Raw genomic sequence first — 25,580 nt, 5'->3', positions numbered from 1 at the left:
GTTATGTGGTGCCTGTGTGTGTGTTTGAGTTTTGATGTCGTCTGCCTGTATGGTTGAATGATTAATTCGCAAATGTCACACCACAGTTTGGTCATCGTCCTTTAGCCACGTATGTTTGTAGGGGCCAAAGATTGGTTTGGACAGCAGAAATGGCCGTACGCTACGTTTGTGTGACCAGATGAACGATTTTGTTGTGTGATTCCGATCAGGTATGACGTTTGTGTTGCCCCCGCGGGCTATCCCTGAGGGACGGGCGGGCGGCTCGCCTTGCCTGCCCGCCGACCAGCCCGTTGCCCCTCCCGATGCCCGCAGAAAAACCCCGATACCTCGTAACGACTTCTACCAACCCTCTACTCATAACCCTACATAAAACCCAGCCCAGATTCCCTCCTAGCGCGGCCCTAACTCGTCCCAACTGTCCAGTGTTTACTCAAAAAGCCTGGAATGTGCCTCAGGACCTGAGGCATGACAACACTACGGCCTGTGTTTATCAGAAGTCACAGAAGTTCACAGTCGGTTATCACTTAACAAACACACTGTAAATACAGGTTATAGCCGGGACATTGCTCTGTTGTAAAACTTTGGATTGGGGGAGTTTAGTCTTCAAGCAAACACAAACCATTGTCAGCGAAGCATACACATCAAATAAGGGTGTTCCTGTGTGTTGTTATTTATTATCATGGCCTTGTTTTTGTTTACTCCATGCTTGGTAGAATCTGAAATAACATCTCAGCTGTGAAGGGTTTGGTGTTCCAGTGATTAGAATTAAATCTGGGCCAATCGTACAGCTTTGCTCGGTAACGAGATTAGTTATTACACCTCTGTTGTTTGACTGCAGCTAACAGAAAGGTGATGATAATCAAATCAAAGAATTTGCCGAAGAGTTGGGCGCTGCGTTGAGTTTAACACGAGGCCACGTTATCGCGATTGAAACAAGCGTTCACATACGCCTGGCGTGATTTGGAATTTTTTGCGTATGACGCTATGCGCAGTCATATCTTTTTGTAGTAGAATACAAATTCTAGAAATACTGAAGTTATAAGATACCGTATTTTGTCTGTATGTAATAATTATAATGGTATGAGTTACCAGTATGAAAAAACAGCGTAATATTATAGCTTGGAACCCTTTTCAAGTAGTACGTATGTAGCTTTCAATGTTAACAGTACCACAGAATTATATTTTTCCTACGCCTGTCTGTGAGAAAGATAATTTTTTCATTGTGCCCCCCTCCCCCAAATCAACACTTTTCCAGGTTTTATGCTTTACTGTAGTGTGCAATTTAAGAACTATTGAATGTCGCTCTCACATGTTTTTGTCGTCCAAGGTTGTCAGGTTGAAGTTAATCGTGTTTGCAGCACTTCATTTTTAATGACCTATTTATGAACTCCAAAGTCCGTTGTTGTTGGGACCCTCTTGTCACATATTAACTCCTCTTTGTTGAGAACAGTGCAAATCTAAACCATGTTAAACAGCATGAAGCCCCTTACGTCTCTGTTTTCTTCTGCGTTTGGCAGTTATACAAAGGAAATTTGAAGTATAGGATTTGTGGCTTTCAGAGGCAGTTTTCAAGACTATAGTTGGATTCAGGTTGCGATTATACAGGCGGAAATTTTTCCACGAAAACATACCAGGTTTTCGCAAGCGTTGGAAGAATATTGTTTGGGAATCTGATACATTCTTTTCCTAGCGTGGAAGAAAAGCGAGGAGCACGGTCAAATGGTAACATGCTGGTTATGTTTTTGACGTACAAGTCATGTAATTTTACATCTAGTCCTTTGTGCAAAGCCCACAACACAGTTGACCCATGTCCGCTGTTCTGGCAGTGGATAAATACAATAAGACATTCTGGGTTGTGCCTGTCTACATTACATAGGACCAACAGGGCTGGAAATACTGGGCCCTTTTGTGTGCACCAAATTGGAGCTGTGCACATGATTTTTGATTGTGGGTGCACCTAGGTATTTGTGTAGGTGTTAGAACCACCTTGGTAGTATTAAAAGCTACATAAGTACATTCCATATACATGTACCGGGCTGGAAATACTTTGTGCATATACACCTTTGTGCACCCAAAATTGGAGCTGTGCACCTTACATTTCTGACTTTGGGTGCACCTAGATTTCTGACTGTGGATGCACTGGTGTACCTAGATATTTTTGTAGGGTTACACACATAAATGTATCGTATAATTGTATATTCATGACATTTGAAATGTCTGTTTAACACTCTAAAGTTAGCTATGGAATTCGTTGTAATTTTAAAATCATAAGGTTTCACAGACGTTCAACTTCATCCCAAATCCTTTTTTTTGAACTACACATTTACTAGGTAATACACACCAGTGTATTCAGCTGTATTCATAAAAATAAACTTCCAGCCCTGTGCTAGCAGTGTGAAATTGGCCGTCCCCGTGCCACAAGACACTGCCACTTGTCCCTAGTACTCTTCAATTGACTGTTCACCTCATAATGAGTAACATAAGAGGCTTGGCAATAGAGAGGGTCATAAGGCCTATACAGCGTAACCCTTGCCCTGGATTAGCTCTCGGTAATTCTAGTGTAGCAGGGAAAGTTAGAACACCCGAGGACGGATTAAATTACCGATACCATTGGTTCTCCCCCCTCTTCAATCAATAACCTCGTCGTTACGTATCCCTCGCTGCATTGTTCGCCTTTCTGTTCGCGTTGGGTACGACATAATGTCGTACGGCGACCTCTGACGTTTTGGTGTATCGTTTGGGTTTCTCGGTCAACCGGAACTGTAGCTGACAAGGGATCCCGCCAATCAGAGAGAGTTTGAAAAGAGGATTTGAGCCGCCATTGGTTGTTCGAGGGAAATTGAATCAACATAGGCCGCCTGATTAAGTTAATTGGATTGTATATTGGATGTGTCACATGTATATGGGAACCTGCCAAATGTCTTTAGTTCACGCATGCATAGGGGTTACTTAGATGATTACTTGTCATATGCTACTGAGTGTCTTGCATATTTTTGTCTGGAAATGGTGAAAAATTGAGTTACAGGACTGAAGAGGTTATGTTTTCGTTGCCATTTGTTAGTTTCTTTGTTGACGAACATGAATAAAAACAAAGGCTACCTAATGAATGTAATACAATACCTTATTGGTTGTCTGGCATGCATTTGGGAAGGTGTCAGATGTTAATGCTTTTTTGTTTAGCACGTATGTGTAAAAATTATACCATTATTTAGGTTTTGCCCTGTAGATTTGGGCTAAAAAATTCATTCGCAATTTTCTATCCATAAAGGTTATAGATTAATATATAATCTTTGTTTAAAATAAATCTGTTATTCCAAATATCAACTTTGTTGAAACCACTAAAATTTGTATATGGATTTTGTATACTTATTGCAAAATTATTTTTGTGATTGAAAGTCAACAATTCAGGACAAAATAAATAAGTACCATTTTTTTTATTAAGCTTGTTTTGTAAATACTATAAAGCCTTAAGCAAAAACTCACAATGGCATTGTCATGGCATACAAAAAGGAAATGCATATATTATGATGTCGTTTGCATGATTGATGTATGTCCCTACTGTTAGCCATTTAGCTTACACGAAGTATAATTGAAGCCTTATGATATTATGTAGATGCATATTAATACAGAAGATTGAATTAGTGGTCTATGGCTATAGATGTTATATCAATTTATATACCACACATTCATTTTATGGAAGTTATTGGTACTGACATATACAGTTATAATGCTGATTTACACCAAGGAGGTTACCGGTAAATACAAGAGACTTGGTCATTGTTTCCAAACTTGATGTTATTTACATTTAACACTGTACTGTGAACATTTATTTTTGCAGGGGACTTAGTTTTGCAGTGTGAGGTTTTTGCTGTGTTGTAAGTTTGCGGTTGAAACAATTCTGTAATACAGTAGTAATAGTACAATGGAAACACATATCCACAGTGTTACATTGTATGATTTTGTATTCAAGAGGTCACTCTGAAAACTTCAAAATTAGAACCACTGCAAACATTTTACAGTAATTTTATAGACATTTGGAAATCATGATTCAAAATTGCTTCTGCCTGTTGGTAAAGAAATATGATATCCATGTCATATTCATACTAGATCAGTACCTGATTGTGACAGTCTTAATTCAAATGCTCGCAAATGTTACATTGATTATAAGATACCTTATTTTGTCTGTATGTAAATGATAATAGTATGAGTTACCAGTATGAAAAAAACAGCGTAATATTATAGCGTAGTTTTACAAATATTTGGAAATCATGGTTCAAAATTGCTTCATCCATGTTGTTAGTAAAGAAATATGATATCCATGTCATATTCACACAAGATCAGTACTTGATTGTGACAGTCTTAATTCAAATGCTACAATGGCCCCATGTACAATGTATGAGAGAGCTTGAGGTATTGATGTTAAAGATCCCAACGCACTTATTCAGAAGATATTATATTATTGAGGAGACGTATGGGTGACCTGGAGTGCTTGGTTGATGATAAGCAAGCTGTGTTGAAGCCACATTGGACCACTACCTATTGAAAAAGCTCCTTCATGCTTCGTCCTCATTTACGATTTAGTCATCATTATGTTAAAGATGCCAACGCACTTATTTAGAGGATATTATATTATTGAGGAGAGTAGGGGTGACCTGGAGTGCTTGGTTGATATGTGCAAGCTCAGGGCTCTCCCCAAGCAATGAAGCAAGGGCTCTCCCCCTAGCACCTCTCCCGAAATGTTCAAATTTAGGGTTTTCTCTTAGTATTTTCATGAAAATCCGCTGATTTTTCATCAGCTGATTAGGAAGCACCTCTTCCCTCAGAATTTCTGCGGAGACGCCTGAAGCTGTGTTGAAGCAGTACTACCTATTGAAAAAGCTCCTTCATGTTTCGTCCTCAGTGTGTCAGCCTGAGGTCGGCACTTAACCTAATTACCCTCCATGAAAATGGGGGTACTGTTTTTACTCCGTTTCATGTTTGGTCTGATATCTGAAGATCGGTGAGAAGGAACTGTACGATATTTGGCAGATTGATGGATGGGGCCTTGGAGATTGTGTAGGTTGACTTTGAGCCCCTGGTGATTGACCTTGGTACTGCAGTTTAATTTTTTTATTCTGTTGTTTTCGCGTTATGGACTGTTTGTGCGATATTAAGGTAGCATGTAGTTGTTATTACCATGGTTTAGTGGTTTAAATTTGGGTCCCCTAGCTGTTTGCGTTTGATATTTACAAAATGTTTAATGTTGGACTTTTTGTGTTGAATGTTTGGAAAATCTAGGGGATGGTTTGGTATGATTTTTGGTATGTGGGTAGTTGTTGAGTCTCTTTGTGTTTTGGAGTGCATTAGCAGGTTGTCGCATATTTTTATTGCTTGATTTAAAAGGATTTTCACTTTTTCACCCCTACTTCATAATAGGATGGTCTGTTTGACCCAAAAGTTGGGACAGAGTGTTTTTGTTTATACCTCCAGCTGGTAGGTCAGACCCAGGCAGCCCTATCTATTTTTACCCCTATAGAGTCTGCAGGAAAATAAATCTTGTTTGTCTGGTCTGCAGGTCATTTGTCTGGTCATTGACCTACATGTACAGGCAAATGTAGCCTGGGTACCATCCCCAGTAGTATATTCGCAAACTCTACAACAGTTTGACTAATAATATCTCTATTGAAATACACCAAAAGATTACAAAATAACAAGCTATTTCATGGAGGGATGATGTCTACGACTTCTCCTTGTTAGGGTCTGGGGTTTCTATTGGACGGGTCCAGGCTCAGCCTCTGTATCTGACATCAAGAGAAATACTGTACTGTAAATCATGAAATGTTTGTGCAGGTTTTAATTTTTGCGGTGACCTCTTAGCCTTACCGCGGAAGTATAACAATTCTCAATTCTCAATTCTTTATTAAAAAGATACCAAACATAACAGACAAACATGACATACAATGTTGCCTGAATGGCATTGATATTTACATGATAAAATGTCAAAATATCATATATTTACAAAAACTATAAAAACAGTACAGTAACTGTACAACCCAGATATTAACAAGCTCCATAACACCGCGAATATGCATTTTGTACCACGGAATCATCTCAACCGCGAACTTTCAAACACGGTAAAAACCTCTCCTTTTTCTTTGCTCTGCAAAATGAAGAGACTGCAAAACCAAATGCATTTACAGTAATGAAATTCTTCTGGGGTTATGTATCATTGGATGTGGACAGTAATGACTCGTTGTTTACCTACTAGCTGCAGGTCTCTGTCAACTTAGGAGCCGGTTGTTAGATGGAGCCCTGCCCTTATAGGGTTGTGGTGTGGGTGTAACAGGCCAGTGAGACTGACTAACCCTAAACACGCTATCCCACTGGTGTCAACTGACATCTTCGGGCTGGTACAAATCATCTGAACGTTTTTGGGAACATTTAGGACCTTGCTAGTGTGACCATGTGGCTAGTGTTAAGATTTGTACCACTCAAATGGGATTTGGAAGTTGCTCTGCTTTGAGAAGTTGCGAAATTAAGAGAAAAGAATCTGGTTCTAATTGAAACATAGGTCAAACCTGGATTCTATACTTTTTTCTGGAGTAGAGCCAGAAATGCTTTTTAGGTGGGGGTCAGGATGGGTATTCTAGAAAAACTATTTTCAGCCTATATACATGTATATTCTCCAAAAACAAGCTTTGTTTAGACCCCATGCTCAGCCTCTGTGTTGTCCATCCCTGGCCATTTGTAGAATGCTTCTGTCCATTTTTCAGTGTGTCAAAAGGTAACTTACTACATATGGGCTCTAGCTTATCTCCAAGCAGATGTTTGGTGGACTATTGTAATGTCTCACAGTCCTTTAACCAGCTAGTCAGGAAACTTTCCACCCAATATCTGCTTGGAGATAAGGTGCTAGCTACTCCAAGTTCAAGTCTAAATGTTTGAGTGATGCCCCTCAACCGGTTCCCTGAAAACTCAAACCAACCCAAATCAAAAACAAACCTACCCAGTCCCAATACAAACTGTACCTAAGTGGCATGTACAGGTCAGTGTGTTTTAGCACGCAGAGCTACATGTAAACTCCTAGGGTTTGTATAGTATAATACTGTACATTTTAAAATGTTCGCGATGGTTTTGTTTTCATGGTGTTACCCCGCCACCGAAAATTTGCGACACAGCGAATAAATGTTTCCGATGTATCAAGACCGTACTACGGTGTTTCAATCGTAAACTTAAAACATTGAAAAAATGTGTATCGATGTATACCTGGGACTTTTCTGTTACAATGGCTGCAATTGGTCAAATTTTGTCACATGACTCTTCCAAGCATTCTGATTGGTGGCTCAGGGACCTGACATTTCTATCATACACACTGCAACCCCTCTTGTCTTGTCTTGTCACACCCAATTTCACAAGGTCATCCTTAATTAATGGCCAGACAGTTAATGAAGATGCTGCCTGTCTTAATGATTTGTTATCGTAACATTTCCACCACTGGTTAATGGTCTGTTGTCAGCAGATCACAGATTGAAAAGAGCCCTTTTTTCTTTTCACACTGTACATTTTGAAATCTTCACGGTGGTTGACAGCACATCTGTATCTGTATCTGTATAGCCGGTATAACCGCCTTTCGGCGTAACACACCAGCTTCGCAGGCACGCGGCGCGGCGGCAGCTGGCTATATTACACCGATCGACTTGTTACACCTAACCCTTGAACTTCTAGCTCTAGACATTGTTTAAAGCTATCTATTGACAGTGCCCCTACTGTACTTGGTGACAGTGAGTTCCACTCTGCGATAGTTCTAGGAAAGAATGAATTCTTGAACACCTCAATCCTTGGTTGATAACTCTGGTACTTGAATGCGTGGCTATTTCTTGTTCTCTTCTGAGCTGGTATTAGGTACTTAGTAGTTGGGACATCCACCAGTTTATTAGTCATTTTGTACATCATGCATAGTCTAGACATCTTTCTTCTGTCTTCAAGTGAGGTCCATTGTAGGTTTCTTTTCATTTCCGTGACACTAGCACCTCTTACATAGTTGTTCATACAGAATCTTGCAGCTTGATTCTGTACCCTTTCCAATTTGTCTTTGTCTTTCTTTGTATATGGATCCCATACTGTCGCAGCGTATTCTAGGTTCGGTCTTACAAGTGACGTGTATGCAAGTGATTTTACTCTCGTTGGACATGCCCACAGATTACGTTTAATCACTCCCAATGTCTGTTTCGCCTTAGTTGTGATATTATTAACATGTGCACCCCACTTCAGTCCGCTTGTCAGCGTGACGCCCAGATACGGATGGATTTTTGTGGTTGCTAAAGCCTGACCACAAAACTGGTAGCTAGTTGCATGTGGTGTTCGTTTGTTTGTTATGTGCATAATGTAGCATTTTTCGGGATTAAACTGCATGAGCCATTTGCTTTGCCATTCTTCCAGGGTGTTCAGGTCTTTTTGGAGAAGTTGTGAGTCGGTCTGTGTAGAAAGCTCTACATACAATAGACAGTCATCGGCAAATAACCTCACATTTGAGTCAAGCTGATCTGGTAGGTCATTTATATACAAGAGAAAGAGCAATGGCCCCAGGACGGTTCCTTGAGGGACCCCAGACGCTACTTTAACTGGAGCCGACGCCTTCCCTTCAACCACTACTGTTTGCTCCCTGTTGGTCAGGAAAGCCTTTAACCAATTCAGCGTAGGGCCTTGGATTCCATAATACTCCAGTTTTGAGATGAGCCTGCCATGGGGGACTTTATCAAAGGCTTTAGTGAAATCAAGTATTGCTAAATCTACCTGCCGTTTACTGTTTAGTGCGCCAGCTATGTCATGGACTGTTAGTATAAGCTGTGTTTCTGTGGATCATTTGGCTCTGAATCCATGCTGGTAATCCGTTAATATATGGGTAGGGGGAAGGTTGACTGACAGGTCAAAGGTCTCAAATACTGACTGGGGATTCAGCTGGAAGTAGAGGTTATAGCTTTATTTTAAAGTTAAATTTTAATTTTTCAAAAGATTTTTCAAAAGATTTCTGAAGGGTCACAGGGTTCTCCTAAAAAAGGAACATCCCAAGCTACGCTGCTTGAAAGATAAGTGTAGGGGGCTAAATCACAGCGTAGGGGGTCCAAATCACAGCTAGGGGGTCCAAATCACGGCATAGGGGGTCCAAATCACAGCTAGGGGGTCCAAATCACGGCATAGGGGGTCCAAATCACAGCATAGGGGGTCTAAATCACGGCATAGGGGGTCCAAATCATGGCGTAGGGGGTCCAAATCACAGCATAGGGGGTCCAAATCACAGCACAGGGGGTCCAAATCACAGCATAGGGGGTCTAAATCACGGCATAGGGGGTACAAATCATAGCGTAGGGGACCCCTACTTTCTAACAGCCTGGGGCAAGGGTATTGGAAAGTCAAGATTTGTTGTTGATTTTTCCAAGGGATTTGGAGAGGAAATTTGATTCATGCCTTGCTCTTCCCGACCCACTTAGACATACTGTAAGTTCATTTATTTTCGTGGGAACTTAATTGCGTGCTACAGGGAGAAAGAGGGTTCTCACGGTGCGTTAAGTTCACGGTTGAATCGATTCTACGGTATAGTAGTAGTCTAAACCGGAAACACAGATTCGCGGTGTCAAGACTTTGCTGTAGAAAGGTCGCCGTGCAAATAAAACCACCTCAAATATTTGACGATACACAGTAGTTCACAAAATTGATTTCCACGAATTGGGTCCTGACCTAGAAGTTGTTGGAGATATATGTATGCCTCTGGGTTAAGATTATAAACAAAGAAGAGAGGCGTCTTCATGGTAAATGCCTGTAAAAGGATGGATGTCTTCCTGTGTATATACTGTAGACGCCATCTCTGGCCAGACATGTAATCCTTGTCCTACATGTCACACACTGCTGCACATATAAGGGTGTGGAGTGAATCGTAGCAGCATGGGTACAACATTGACGTATGTGCTAAGGATACGGTACAGGGCTCGAAAACCTTTTTTCAGTATACCTGCCTGGTGTAGGTAACATTGATTAAAAATTACCTTCACCAGTCTACAGGGCTCTCCCCAGGCAATAAAGCAAGGGTGCTTTATTTATATTAATAAACACTACAATTATCAATACCCTCTCCCCAAAATATTGGTACCACTCCCAAAATGTTCAAATATAGGGTTTTCTCTTAGGATTTTCATGGAAATTTGCTGATTTTTTATCGACCGATTAGGGAGCACCTCTGCCCTAAGAATTTCTGGGGAGACCCCTGGCCAGACAAATTTTACCTGTTCTACTCAGAATTTAGCAACTATAGATCATACTGAAAACCAGTGTTCTAGCCAGCCTGAATTTTTTGTCTGTCTTCTCAATTTTGTTTGACGTAATGATATCATGTCGAGCGCCCAAGGCAACAATCTTACGGGAGTGATATCGATGCTTCCCCCGGGAAATTTGGAAATTTTGACCCTGTGTCTGAAGCACTACTTCCTTTGTTCTGAGGGGTAAATTTTGCTGGTAGACCAGGCGTAGTTGAACGACATCTCTCTTCATATCTCAACGAGTCAACATGCCAATTTTGTCCATCAAAGATGCATCGATGATGAATTGGGCATCATTTTTGTCCGCCATGAGCAGCAAAATTCCGTTAAATGACAGAAAGGCAGACGCTGGCTAGAACACTGTAGCCAGGGCTCGATATTACATTTTTTCTGCATACCTGCACTGGTACAGGTAAAATTGAAAATTCCGAAAACATGGTTTCATCAGACAAATTTTACCTGCACTGCTAAGAATTTTGTATGTATGGATCATATTAAAAATTGTGAGAAACCCCTTGCCCTTGCCAGTAGTTGTACTACATAAGTGGTAACAGCGTCTGATACTGATAAGAAGTTAGGTTAAAGGTCTCAGAAAAGGTTATCTTATTCCCTTTCTTCAATTTCTTCCTCCTTACATGTACATAAAGTCCAGCATGGGGGAGGGGGGGGGCAGTGATTACGAATTACACAAAATTTTCGCTGCCGATTACGAATTACGTTAAAGTCTCAGAGCTGATTACGACTTTACGCTTTGTGGCTAATGTACTATTATGAATTACTTTGTTTCTTTTGGAGGCTGCCTACATTTTGAGAGACTTAATGTTGGGTATTTAACCACTTAAAGTTAGGGTTCAATCTGAAAATTGATATGGGAGTGCTGGCTGGTTACATGAGGGAGTAGCGTCCTTATTTCCTGGTTTAGAAAAACCCTCTGCATATACATATTAGTATTATATAATAGTTAATACATATCATAACTACAGTAGATAAATTCATTGATATACCAGAAAGCAATTCATGGTAAAGTCAAACGGATTCCGAGATTAACTTGAAAGACATTGCTGTAGAGTAGACATGGTAGAATGCTTGTGTAGTGTTTCTTAATATGAAACAGTCTGGCGGGTTCAAAGAAGGCAGTCTTGCAAGAATGACAGCAGTAATTGCTTGATGTGGAGATTATGATACAGTATTTAACATGTAGGAAAGTATTGATGATTGTAGTGTTTATTGATATAACTTGTGGACTTACATAACATGTTTATTTGAAATCTGTATACTGTAAAATCTTGAAAGGTTCATGGTGGTGTAATTTTCACTGTGACCTCTCCAGTGCAAATACGGATTTTTACTGTATTACTACCGTAATGCTGTATTATTTTAACTGCAAACTTCAAATACCACAAAACCTCCCTTCATAGCGAAACTAAGTCCCTGTGAAAATTACTGAATTGACAGTATTTTTCATATCACCACTGATCATTCGGAGCATGTCAACATTAATGGTCATAGAGATATCTACGTTTCTGTTAGAATCTATCACTCAGTCCTTCATGAAAATAGATCATTGCTATTGAGATAAAGATATCCCTCACTAGTGAGATACATGTAGATGCCACTGTATTTTACTTAAAATGTAAACAAAATGGCAGTATTTTTCCTGTGTAGGTTATTTTGAATCCCATGGTTGAGGAAATGTGGTCCTCATTACATGGCAAGCCGCCCAAATTTGGGCAACAACAATACTTGCCTAACTAACCCTTGTACTACTGTCAGTCCAGATGTTTTGCCTAACTCTGTACATCCTTGGGACTGGGTACATGTTTGCCCCAGACTTTGCCTAACTAGATACGTTTGATATTCCCTTGGTGGCCCCCTTTGACATAGCCTTGCATAGACCCTTTTCTAGCTCTTCGATAGCTTCCCTCGCAGAATATTGTAAATCATGAAATGTTCACGGTGGTTTTCGTGGTCTTTGCTTGACCTATCCAGTATCCACCATAAAAATAAATGAATTTACAGTAGTCTGGCAACGACTTTGCATTTGAATATCAGCACAAAATAAATGTCAGAGGTCTGATTGGCTCTGAGTCACATGGTCCTCATATCGACATGGTAACGGTGTTCAAAGAAGCGTTTCAAAGTTCCTGTTGCCCTGCTTCACGATTCTGAGAAATATTTTCTAAAATAATGTAGGATGTAACTTAGTAAGGACCAAACGGTTCAATGGGGACAGACTATTCTGCAAAGAAGCCATCAAGGGAGCAAAACTGAAGCTAGAACAGGATGGGCTCCAGGCTAGCTTTGGCTAATGCAGTGGAAAAAATGTTTTGATCTTACTCAAAGCAACAAGAAGAATTCCAAACACATTAGTCCACTGATGTGAATGAACTCTAAGTTATATCCAAGTCTATTAAAGCATTGTTATGCTATAGTAGACCACACCCACGTTACTATCTCTAATTGGAATGGTTCATCATGACTAAGTGGGTGTGACTTGACAATAGAGTGTTTTCACTCACTGACTTCCTTTATTATTCACTGGGCAGGTGATGACTGTCATCTTGGTGTCCTTGATTTGCATTTATCAGCTCAAGCGTACATCTACACTGCCATTTATTTTTTAATTTTATCCACACATTTTTATGTATCACACAATAAATGCTTTTGATAGTACATTTTCGCTTAGTGTTTGAGTGTACCTAGATTTTTTTTGTGGTGTTATGTATGCCGCAGGCCGGAGGGCGATCCGAGTTGCGGGAGGGCCGGAACCAAGGGTGATGGGGAATACCCTGTGTTGTATTTTATTTATGTCATACCTAGCCAAGAATACGCGCCTTTCAATGCAAGATGAGCCAAAAGTTGGTGCCACTAAACCCTAAAATGCAACAACATCAATTCTAACGTCCGGATTCTGTATTCGAATTTTCGAAAGCGGCGCACGCAGTTTGGGCAAAACGGGTTCGAATCGTTCTATGGAAGCCATGGAGCCTGGGCTGTACCGTTAAGTACGGCCCGGTCCAGAACCCGTTATCGAACGTTATCGCGGCCCGGGTATGATATAAATATATATATTTGGAGCTCAGTCTCAATAGTATTTACATGGTTATTCCTTAGGTTATTCCTGTTTTCCAGCACCTGAGCCACATTATAATGAACTACCGGTATCTCTGCTGTCAGTTTACCATCTGGAAGTTGTTAACCAGTGTGCTTGACGTACAGGGCTTCAGGCTATCTGCTCAAGTTCAAAATGTCAGCTTTGAAATCCTCTTGTAGAACTAGGTTTACGACCAGAGCCAAAATATCCGACAACCCAGGGCTGGTAGTGAAATATGTGTCTGACTGTGTGTGTGTGTTTGTGTGCGTATGTACATGTGCAATCCTGTATGCATCACTTTTAAATATGATATAAATAAGGTTGTAGTATGGAGGCTTGTGTAAAATTTTCAGAATTTCAAAATTGGAGAAGAAAATTTAGATAGAATTTTGCAGGACACTGAAAAAAAGCATTTCTACCACAGATGTATGTGTTTGAATGTGTGAGAGTGTGTTTGTATTGTGTGTTTATGTGTGTATATGCGCATGTTTGTGTTTGTGTATTTATAAGACCATGGTTGGTCCAAACTGTCCACATGAAATATGGGACCTTTGAATTTAATTGCAGGGGTGTGGCACCATCTTTAGATATCAAACAGAGCATGTAATACCCAATTTCCAACAAAACACAACAAGGGATCAACGGTTTCTGTTTAAAAGGGCAAAAATGGATTTTCAAGTCAATTTTCTGGTCATTCTTTTAGTGTAGTAAGTTGAATCGATCCTATTATTCCGTAGCACACAGATATCTATGAGGAAAAAATGCGATCTTGCTGACATTGGAAAACAGTTGCCTGTTTTGTATTGCAGGCTTGTTTTAGCTGTATTTATTGTTGATACCCAACAAATAAAGATATGCCTCATGGAGTTTGCTTTTGGGCTATTTCAAAGTCAAACACTTCCTCCTACTAGTACGAAATATGCAGAAAATGTGCCAAGAAATGGTAGTAAATGTCAATAACCGACAGATTTCTTAATCCAGAATATTTTTTGTTTAACCAACCAGGAATTGTGTCGGATGCCTTTTACCAAAAAGGTCAGTTGAAAGATATAAGTTCCTGGTTACAGATGTACAGTATATAGTATACGGTATATGTACATGTATGTGAGGACCCCTGGCCCCTCTTGTTATCAATACCCAATCACAAGTGGTGTCCACTGCACTAGTGCCTGTTTGCAAGCCATAAAAACAACCCTCATCTATCGAGGCAATGCATAACGCTTTCTCAATGGCTGATAGTGCACCGTAACCACGACTCGCATTTTGTTGGTCAGAACATGCTGGGATGTACGTAATATCGTTGTGGAAAACCTGAAGTACAGAACTAAACATATACCCCAGATTTAAGACCAGTTCAATGGTATTGATGAGTTGGTATACCAGGATAAGACCACTAATTCCTCGACATATGGTCTTGAATCAGGAGTGCAATAGAAAAGACTAAGATCAATGTGTGGTTTGGGTAGTTTTTAGGTTGTAGTTGAAATTAGGTCACCTTCTATTGGCTATTGGCTGTTTTATTTTACGGTACTTAATCATAGCACAGAAATTCTGCAATCTAAAGCTTGAAAGGATATGAAATATTGTCAAAGGAGGGAAAATGATATGAAGAATCACTACAGTATTAGTATTACTATTATTAAGAAAATTGACAACACACCTAATGCTGTTGTACACTGAAATAAACTGTTCAATATCTAGGCCAATCGGTATGGATTTTTTCTCGGATAATTGTATTCAAATGAAGCAGCAAGCAATATCTGAATCCCTACATGCCAAGAAAGAATGTTTGTGGTTGGCTGATGATCCATAAAACAGTAATGCTTACAAATGTGGTTGCAGAGACGTGTTCTTGAAAGGACACCTTACATTTTCTCAGTGACGTTTTTGAACCCTTGCGTGCCAACGGTTTGTTATCATTTCAAAGATTCTTGGTTGCAAATCTCTTGAGTCAAGAGTGAACTTGTTTGAAATGCAGAGAAACAATCGTTTATCTAATGTCTGTCAATTGAAGAATTTAGTAAGGCAACATTGACTTGATTATATGGATGACATTCGCGTGTGCATCAATTTTCTTTTGCGACCATACAACGGTTTCTTAAGGTGCTTCAAGGATGACAGGTTGAAAGGAAATTTAGAAGATACCAGGTGAAGGGAAGCAGGAATTGAATTAAGTCTGAAGAAAATGGAAAAGAACAAAAGTAAAGAATTTTTCATTTGGCATAATATGTTCAGAGTGTTCAGTCATTTGTTCAGTGTTCTTGACTACATAAATTTCATACTGAAGGCATGTGACTTTTCTTTTTGCAGGGCTTTTTATTTTGCATGCTTTGGGATGGCCAGACAATGTCATCCATGTAGTCAAATCAGTACAGCATAACTTGATTCCAGAAATGAAGTAAATTTCAATGAACTTATGAAAGAGTTTTGTCAGTGTTCTGGCTAGCCTGAATTGTTTTTCATCATCTCAATTTTGTTTGACGTAACATCATATTGAGCGACAAATGTAGGTGGGTCCAGGGTAGATGCTGAGACCCCAAGGAAAATTTTAAAATCTTGACCCACTTAGCATTTCTTTCCATATCTTTACATGCCAATTTTTGTCAAAGAGGACGGATTGGACAAAAATTTTTGTCTGTCACAAGTGGCAAAAATCCTTCAAATGTCGGAAAAAAAACGGATGCTGGCTGTTCTACGCAGAGTTCTACGCAGTCTGTCATCTTTTGGTTTGAGACATCTGTCCTGCGAGTCTGGGTATGTACAAACGATGCTGTTACTCCTCAGGTTTGACAGCAGATTGGGCACAGATGTATCCATAACCAGCCACAGGTCAGCTGTCTTATTATAAGAACCCCAGAGAAACACGCAGAAAGAATCCGACGAAACAAACTAGACATTTTGTGCGTCATTTTCACGCCATGGGTGCGTTGTTTGGCAGTGTTTGTTGGTGTGTAACTGTCCCCCGTTTCCTGTGAGTTTAGAACTCCAGCTGGAGATGCCAGCTCTATCTAATCCCTCGCTTATTAACCAATGGCTCCGGGGCTAGTTCCTAGTTCCCTGAGTATGATGAGGCCGTCTGATAAAACCTGCATTCCGAGCCCCTTCAGAAGGCCATATTTGGTCCAGGCACGAAGACATTGTGCTTCTCCCAAGAGCTCTGTAAGTGTTGTTGAGCAGTTGTCTTTCGGCCTTGGTTGGTAGTGTACCGGTGGTGGTTGTGGTGCGTTAGAAAAGCTCTCCTAACGACAGTTGCGTTGCTCGGAGCGGGCGATCGGACGGCGGACTCTTGTGTGTGTGTGTGTGGGAGAGTATGAACACAGGGAACCAGCTCTCGCAACTTGCCATGTTTCGAATTATCTGGCCTCAGTGGAAGTGGCCGCTGCCTCTGCCGCTGGAGCAGGGATCTGCGGGGCAGCTTAACTCTGCGCTCAGCTGGCCTACCCTGCCGCTTACTCCGTCCTCAGCCGCGGTCGCTGCACGAGACGTGAGTAGTTCCCTTTCCACAGTCAAGGCTGTATGTCCATCTTGGCTTTTAAACATGGTAAATCAGTGCCATACCAAAAGCTTCGTTATGACATTAGTCCACAAACATGCCATTTCACTCATGCACTTTGAACAACTTCAGAGTATACACAAGAAAATAGTTGCCGCACGAGATGTGAGTAGTTCACTTTTCAACCAACAGTCAAGGCTGTATGTCCGTCTTCACTTTTGAACATGTTAAAACAGTCCCATATCAAAACCCTCTAAATCAGTTCCTCACCAGAACCTTCATTATGACATTTAAGTCTACAAACATGCCTTTTCTCTCATGCACTGTGAACCACTTCAGAGTATACATAACTAGAAAATAGTTACTCAAGCAACTGGATAGCAGGTACTTTCAATATCTATCGTGTCACTCGAGTTACTGTTTTCTTTCTTGTGTATCACATTACCTGGATGTCCAACTATGAGGTTCCGTGACGCATTTCAGAGTATCTCTGTCTAATGCTTCTTGTCGTCTGTTACTTTTTGTTGTCATTTTCTATCATCGTCACTTAGATTGGTCAAAGACATGTAGCTAGGTTGGAGGCCTTGAAAGGTCTGGAAGATGTGTTCGTGTATGCTTATCAGTATCAGTGTATGTACTGTAGTGATTTGTGGATTACGGGTGTCATAACTAGTAATGCTTGTAAAGTAACATAAATGTGTTTGTCAGCCAAGTACAAATGTACAAAATGGGAGATATTTTGCTGCAAGTACAGGAAGTACAGAAATGATGACGTAGCAAACTATCTTTTGAAGGCATCCAAATGAAATTTTAGGGTGGCTAAGAAATATTCTGCATTACAAAATCTGTCTGATAGATTCAATGCCATTTCTTAGCATTGGATGCTTTGAAAATAAAGTCTGAGAAAAGTTAAAAGTATTTGACACAGATATTATCATGCGTTTGAGCAGTTTGAATATTTGCTGAGTGATGACCCGACCATAGGGACTCTTGTCCTTATACATGTTATCATGTAAGACATATTTGTAAGTGTTTAATAATCTAGGGAACATGCCATGCTATTTATGCCCTTTGGTGAAAACATTTGTGTACAGTTTGTTTACTGCAGTACTTCCAAAGTGTCAAATTCTCAAAAATAAAGATAAGTTGGTTCAGAGTATGCTACATCTATGTGCCAAAATCAAATTCTTCTGTTCAAGTTGTAGCCATTTGAATTTTTCCAATTCCACAAGTCCAGCACTGCTGCCTAATTCTAGATTCCAAGGACAACCCCGGGCAAGAGAAGCACTCTCCTTCTCCTTCCCAGGGTTGGGAAAACATCATGTGACCCAAACACGCACCTTCATGTAATTTTACCAAATATGGGACTGTACATTCTTGGTTTAACTTCGTTTCAGAGTCAATTTGACAAGTTTGTCCGAACTTAGCACCCCTGCTAAAGCTGGGTGATCTTTGGGTGTCCTTTTGTAGCAATACCAGGGTCAACAATGTTTGGCCTTGTAGATTCCTGTAAGAAAACAATAGCAGATAGCTTTACCACTGGTTCAGGTACTGTAAATTCACTTAAACTTGAAGTTTGGGGCCCTAGAATTTAGTGAATAGCAAGAGTTTGTAGTATCATTGAGTTACTGTAATTCATAAAAATTTAACCTAAATACAGATCTTACTGCTCCTATTCTGAGCTTGAATCTGAAATGGGAGCTAACTTTAAAATTTTAAACAAGTACTACAACAAAGATTTTTTATTTTTCTGACACTTAGTTGCTAAGAACATCCTGCATACTATTATAATTTGGTATGTACAAAAATACCTCCAAAACTATTTGCACCAGTGCACCTACAGAAAAAAATTGGGTGTACAGCTCCAAATTTGGGTGCACTAAGGTGCACATGCACCCAAGCCCTGCTTATATGTTACTACAGTCAAGGCAACTGTATATTCCAGGATCAGGTGCTATTTTGTTACAAATTGAATTATTCGGAACAAAAGTCAACAAAATTTTGGTAAATTTCATTAGAGATTGACAAAGAAATAAACCATCCATAATCTCATAACCACAGGCTCTATTCTGTAATCTAATGTAACAGTAATACTACAGACCAAGGTCAGCTTTTGCCCAAATTTGGAGGGGATGAAAATGCAAAACTATAAATTCATGAGCATATATCCACAAACATGCAATAGAAATAACTAGAAGTATTCATCGTACAGTATCAGTAAATTTTTTAATTGTATTAAAAAATAATTTAATTTGGTAAAATGTCCTTTCTTTGCTACGTTCATGTTATGGACACCAAATTTTATTTGGTTCAAATTTCTAGTTGTGTTCAGTAGAGCAGAAAATGTGTATCAAGCCTTACAAATGGACACCTGCACCCCAGGTGTCAAGCGTTGGGTAATAAATTTTATTACACATCGCTGTGACCTCTAGTAACCTTTGTTGCCGCATTTTGGTCAGGTTAGAAAGAACTCCATTAGAGCATACAGTAAATTGTGAAACTTTTGCAGTGGTTTTATTTTGTGGTAAGAGGATGGAAGATTTTTGATTCATGTAGCCTGGATGCCAGACCCAAAGCACACTGGACACAATATTTTGTGTCCAGTGTGCTATGGGTTTGGCACCCAGGCTACGATTCATGGTGTATCAGGGTTCTCCCCAGACGATGGAACAAGGGCGCTGCGCCCTGATACTCCTATCTCAGCGCCCTCATACTCATTTTCAAATCTAGGGTGTTGCATCCCGATTTTTCTACAAAATTTCGCTAAAATTCGATAAAATTTCCTGATTTCGGGGCTTAGTGGCGTCTATTTTCCCGCCGGCATTGTCTCTGAAAACTTGTGAATGGGGCGATAATCGACTAAACAATGAGTACTAGTATTTCGCACGACGCTACTGAGAGAATCGCTGTCATTGGTGGAACATCGGGCGCCCCGCTAGCGTTTTGAAGTCGTGTAAAGAAAGCTAATTGTCTGATTTCTTTGTAAACCAAAGCCCTCGACCCTGATAATAAGTTTAAAAATAAAAGCCGATACGTTTACGAACTTATAAACCGTAGAAAATTCCCTACCGTACCGCGACATTATGAACATGTGGCGGCCGCGAAATTCGTTGACGCGACAGAAAATGTCTGGTTCATGATAGCGGTATTTCCCATTTATTTTATTTACGATATATTGTATACGATTTATTTTTCCCCTGCTGTCGGTTTTTAAGTCCCGAAACGTTAAAAAAAAGAACTGAATTTTAGTCCCACAAACCCGGACGGGGGACGGCCTGTACCTATCGGCGTAGCACATGGCGGCCGCACCGCAAGGCTTCTGCCAAAAATCGGCAACGCGACAAAAAAATGCATGGTCCATTTTAGCGATATTTACCATAAAAATAACGTATGTGGTTTATTTCTCCCATGGTATGAGTTTTAACGTCTCAAAACCTCTAAAAAAGCAGAAATTTGCCGACGAAAACGGACGGGCAAGGCATGGGGAGGGCACTGTTGACGCCTGCATGACCCCCAAAAGGTCGAAGGTCATAGGGCACGTCCATTGCGCAATCACCTTAATTCGCCGTATTTAGCTAATTTTAGGGCGTTTAGAAAATTGATACAATCACATTATCGACTTGTAGACAAGACAAAGTGATAGAAACCAATAAATGTTGTGCAGTATTAATATTTTTTTCTTCAGATTTCTTTTTTTTTCTTCTTTTTTTTTTTAAATTCAAAAGTATTTTCTTGAATGTGTAACTTTGTTAGTCCTAAACATGGGACCGATTATTTAATGTTAGAGAAGTGAAATTTTGTTTTGATGGTACTCTTGATGGTACTTTGATAAATATAAGGGACTTGTTTACAAGTTGGTGATAACATAAGGATTAGCATTAGGATAAGGTTTTGTCCCAGCTTCTCTACATTTTCCCATAATTGCTTGCCTCAAGTTCCAAGTGGAAAATGTATGACTTAATGTCATATTCTGTTTCAATTGTCGAACTTGAAGGCACCGTTGGCCCCCGGTTAGGGGTCAGAGCGTGGAACCTATGCCCAATTTTTTCCTGTATGTTAACATTTTTTTCTGGCAGTTCAAAACCTGAAGTTGCAGGAAATGGCTTCCATTTGTATTTAGATAAAGAAAAATGCTTCAGCTTCCCCCCTCTGGAGGGGGGGCCATGTCTCTCAAATCCTGGGGAGAACCCTGCTATAGTGAAGACTGTTCTAGTAGTAGTGTATACAAGTGCTGCACTGCTTGGTGCAGAACTACAAATAAAGGAGATGTATCCTCTTGTGACTTCTATAAGATGCTGTTACCTGTCTTGTTATAATGTTACACATTTACCGGCAAATAAATGCATAATGACAACCACATACAAATTGAGTTTCCAATTATAGTAATAAGCTAGAAGAGTCCCAACACCTTGATCTTGAAGTTAAATCATGGTTAAATGTGCCATTTCTTTTCTTTCAACTTGGTGTTGGAGTCTCTTAAGCTATTATGTGTAAGTTGTATATTTAGGAAAGACAGAAGGCTGAAATTGCAGGAAATGGCCTCCATTTCTATTTATAACAGTCAAAATGCTATAGCTTCCTCCTCAAGAGGGGGGGGCACCCCCCCTCCGGACCACCCCCCCGGCGACGCGCGTTGCGCGTCGCTTAGTGTGTGCTCGGTAAGTTTCCTCCCTCATACTAAAATTTTCTGGGGAGAACCCTGTGTATGAAATTCGTGGTTCAAACAGTCCTGTAGTACTGTAGTTACATAGAAAAAAGACATATTCACAACATCATGAATTACGTTAAAGAGGTCACTGCAAAAATAAAACCACGCAAAAATTTCATGATTTACAGTACAGTGCATTATAAAGTGTAGCTTTTGTCAAAAGTTTTGACTCGTTTGTAGCCTTGTCCGTTGGTTGCAGCTTTTAAACCAAGGGGTCATGGGTTTGAATCCCAAACCTGCACACTACTGAATGGGACTGCAATTTTACGACCAAATCGTCATCTAGAATGTGACATTAACCAATGGGTCCTGAAAAATTCTTCAAAACACGTAATACTAACAAGTAGAGAATAGTAGGTGTATACTGTAGCAGAATTCTTGGTGAAATACATACATTCTCAGATTCTGTAACTCAGTATGGTTTGTTATATAAAAAGACATGAAAATATAGGTCAGTATCACAACTCACATAGCAAGCACCTCCACTTATCCAATGCTTATGCTCAACATTTTTTAGCTCTTAGCATTCCGGTACCTTTAAAACTGCATTCTCTCTCTAACACAATGCCATATATCTATCCAGTTAGCTAAGGACAAGTGAGACAAGAATAGAACAAAGCCCTACCCATGTTCTGTAATGTTTCAATGAAGGTTTACATGTAGGTCAAGCTAGTTTTACAGTAATTACAAACTTGTACATGTAGTCTACTCTACTCAACAGTTTGATGCAAAAATGACATTCATAGTGTGATGTGTTATGCTTTTATATACTGTTTATGATATTTTTTAAAGGAAAATCTCTCTTCTATCCCCCCACCCCACCCAATACGTACTTGAAGGGTTGTTCTGCGCATGTTTTCGTAGCTGTGCGCATTCTTTTCCATAATGACAGTAAAGGGCAGGCTGCAATATTTGGCTCATGTGCATTAGATTTCGTGCTCTCAGCATGTTTGGGTGGAGGGGCATGTAGGGAAGAGACCAAAACAGCCACACGGGGAAGACAAGATGTTAAATCAATCAGTTACAGCCAATCAGAGCCCCAGGGTTTGATCCCTGCAACCAATGGGGGCACAGATGCTAAAATGGCCACAGAGGTCAGCTGTTGGGTCCTTCTGACAGTTGCCAAGTCCAGTGACATTGACTTGAGAGCTGTGAAGGACTGTCATTTTTTTCGAGGTGAGCAAATTTTGACCCGTTTTTTCCTCAAATTAGCCGTCAAAAACCGAGAAATTGAAAGAAAATGATGTCGGGGGGCTTCTGTTGGTTTCTTAGCTCCTAGCACTGGTAAAACCATTGTAGAATAGATGGATTTTAAAGCCGCTTTGTACCATACATGCGTAAGCTTGTTGTACGCATGTGCTGAAGAATTTTGCTACGACACAAGTTGTGGTATGTGGCATATCAATGCGACACTAACTAAGCTTTCCAAATTCAAACAAACTTACAGCATGTGATTGTTATATAAGTTATGGTAACTACTTTCTGAGGACTAGATATTGTATAATCATTAGGTATCATAGTATGTCATTGAATTACAGCCCCAAATCTTATGGGGTATGGAATATATGCAGGCTTTTGTATACAGGATATCATCATGATTGAAAAGAAAACAGTGTATCAGATTATGAGGCAACTTTGTTTTCTTTTCCCTGTTGAAGCCTTGATCCACTTCCGTGTATTTCACACATTTCAGTCTGTTATTGTTATAAGCCATTGTTTCAAAAGGAGAGGGTATATGTCTACCAGTATATTATTAGCTGTGTTTGTTCAGCCATTTGTGTACAAGACAAAAAGCTTCAGGGATGAATAAGTATAATTGATGCCTGGGTGAAAAGTTAATTGGGCCCACATGTATGTAGACAGGGCATGATGTAGTAGGGCCTAGGAAAAAAATGTTGTGTTTCCTGTTTCCCAACCAACCTTAGAAAAAACTGCAGAACCTTAGCTACGGACCCTAGCCTTTTTTTGTGTGTGGACCTCTGCAAGGGACATGAATTTTTCAAGCTGATTGACCTTTTCTAGCTCCATGATCTGACACTCAAGTGATGAAACGTGGTACAATCAGTTTTCCAGCATTGACATTGAAAATATTCTAGTAGTAGTTTCCTCATGCAAGTTTTACTTTATTAAACTGTATTGTATTAATTAGATCACTAGAGATCACCAACGTCTAGTAACAACAAGAAAGAAAAAAAAGATAAACCCTACCTAAGTGCCAACCCCAATTTTTTCAGGACTGAAATAGGAAACACAATATTTTTTCCCTAGGCCCAGCCAAACTGTCATACAAGTCCAGTGGGAGGGAGGGGGCAGTTGTAAAAGCGGCCACTACTTCCTATGTGCAAAATATGTGTTGAAGCCTACATTATACATGTATAAATGGTGATTTGTGGTCGAAAGGCGTCAACGTTGGCACCATTTTGTCAACTTTGATTGTAGCAAGGTGTGGAAGGACTAATCCCCTTTTAAAGGCGCGAAGTGCTTTCTTAAAACCTTTTCGCGCCCAGGCTTCGCCCTGTCTCTTCGATTGGACGGGGTAGAAAAAATTGCCAGAGGAATCGGTTAGAGATGGGTAGGTTTGAATTTTGTGTTGCGGCCTGGAGTCACAAGATACGTACAGGGCAGACATTTTTTGTTGTGGTGGCCCTCCCTTGGTGATACCAGCTGTTTAGGTTGAGTGGATATATCCTTTGGGACTGGAAAGCTTAGAAATTCTTTTACAGGCACAGTAGATATCATCATAGATGTCATAATTTTGTCTTTTTCTCATGAGTCATATTTTGTTACAATAAACAATTTTGGATGTAAAAATAATGCAGTATACACTGTTTTCAACTTGTAGAACATTTTAGGTGTCAGAATTTATTGTAATACTCCTTTCCAAGTAAAATAATAATCATTTAATTTTTGTTGAGCTTCTTTAGCACAGTTAGACCGTTTTTTAAAATTCTAGACCTCTTTGTTTTAGAATTCTGTTGTCATCTATTTCTACTATTGACACAGTATTAGCATACTGCATTAAATTTTCATTGCAAGAAGTAGTTTTAGAAATCTTGATTTGAATCTTTCTAGTTAATATGGTTGCAATGAACAACTGAATAAGTCCCACAAAAAGATTAAGAAATACCCAAATAGGGTACACCAATAATGTGATAATGAAGACCCTATCTGATACATACCGATACGCTGGGCACAGGCTCTATTGATTTTTACTTGGAAGACCCTTGACGCAAACATTAGGTGCTCCAGCCAGCTAACATTACGGCACACGAGCTGGAGAGAAAGTGGAAATGTAATGCTATTATAAGAGTCTGTAATGCCCAGAATATGCAGAAGTAAGGGAAAGCGTTTCCCACTCTACACTGGCATTTTGGCGTGACCTTTGACTGGGTCAGGCCACTTATCTGTGCAATGATGTCCCAGGCTAAATTAGCCATTTTGTATGCGTGTGGCTGTTGGCACAGGAACATATTCTGCATCTTAAAAACTACGTCCTAAATGGTCTTTATGGTAGATTTAGCCTTACTTTAACTGTATGTTACATCTCCTTGCATTTGCCTCTCCCCAAAATTCGGTATGCTTTTAAACACGAAGTGTTTTCAGGGCAGTAAAATTGGATTTTCAAAGTCAATTTTTTCTGGCCATTTATTATGTAGGAAGTTGAACCAACCCTATCCCACAGCATACTGATATCTGTGAGGCAAAAATGTTATGTCGCTGGTAGAAAATATTTTATTTTTGTATCGTAGCCTGGTTCTAGCTGTTAATTAATGGTACAAAAAAGATTAAGGGACTCGTTTTGGGGCTTGTTTTGGGGCTATTTCAAACGCTTCAAGTATGAAATGATGATGAAAATGTACTAAGAAATGGCAGTAAATGTCAATATCAGACAGATTTCCTTATCCAGAATATTTTGTTTTGTTTTTGCTGCCCTGAAATTGCATTGCACGTATTCACTATTACTAAATGTACCTTGTTAATATTACTAGCAGTGAA

The 25,580-nt window shown here is 39.8% G+C and overlaps 1 protein-coding gene across 6 annotated transcripts in view; it reads left to right on the top strand.

The window, feature by feature from the left end:
• The window catches only part of LOC109462815 (RNA binding protein fox-1 homolog 3-like), a 48,791-nt gene that overhangs the window by 654 nt on the left and 22,557 nt on the right, over nucleotides 1-25,580 (top strand). Inside the window, exon 1 of one of the 6 annotated variants that reach the window (XM_019759438.1) lies at nucleotides 16,669-16,867. The exons of 4 other annotated variants lie outside the window; for them this stretch is intronic. In XM_019759438.1, the coding sequence (XP_019614997.1) occupies nucleotides 16,694-16,867 (174 nt within the window). In that variant the 5' untranslated portion in view covers nucleotides 16,669-16,693. Of the gene's footprint in view, nucleotides 1-16,668; nucleotides 16,868-22,646; nucleotides 22,761-25,580 lie in introns of those variants that run through there. One more of the 6 variants, XM_019759442.1, reaches the window with a different exon arrangement.

This window comes from Branchiostoma belcheri, unplaced genomic scaffold, assembly GCF_001625305.1.
Source record: "Branchiostoma belcheri isolate BF01 breed outbred unplaced genomic scaffold, Haploidv18h27 scaffold12, whole genome shotgun sequence".
In the NCBI taxonomy this organism is placed as follows: Eukaryota; Metazoa; Chordata; class Leptocardii; order Amphioxiformes; family Branchiostomatidae; genus Branchiostoma; species Branchiostoma belcheri.
Note: the sequence above shows the minus strand (reverse complement) of the source record. Positions and strands in the feature narration are given on the sequence as shown.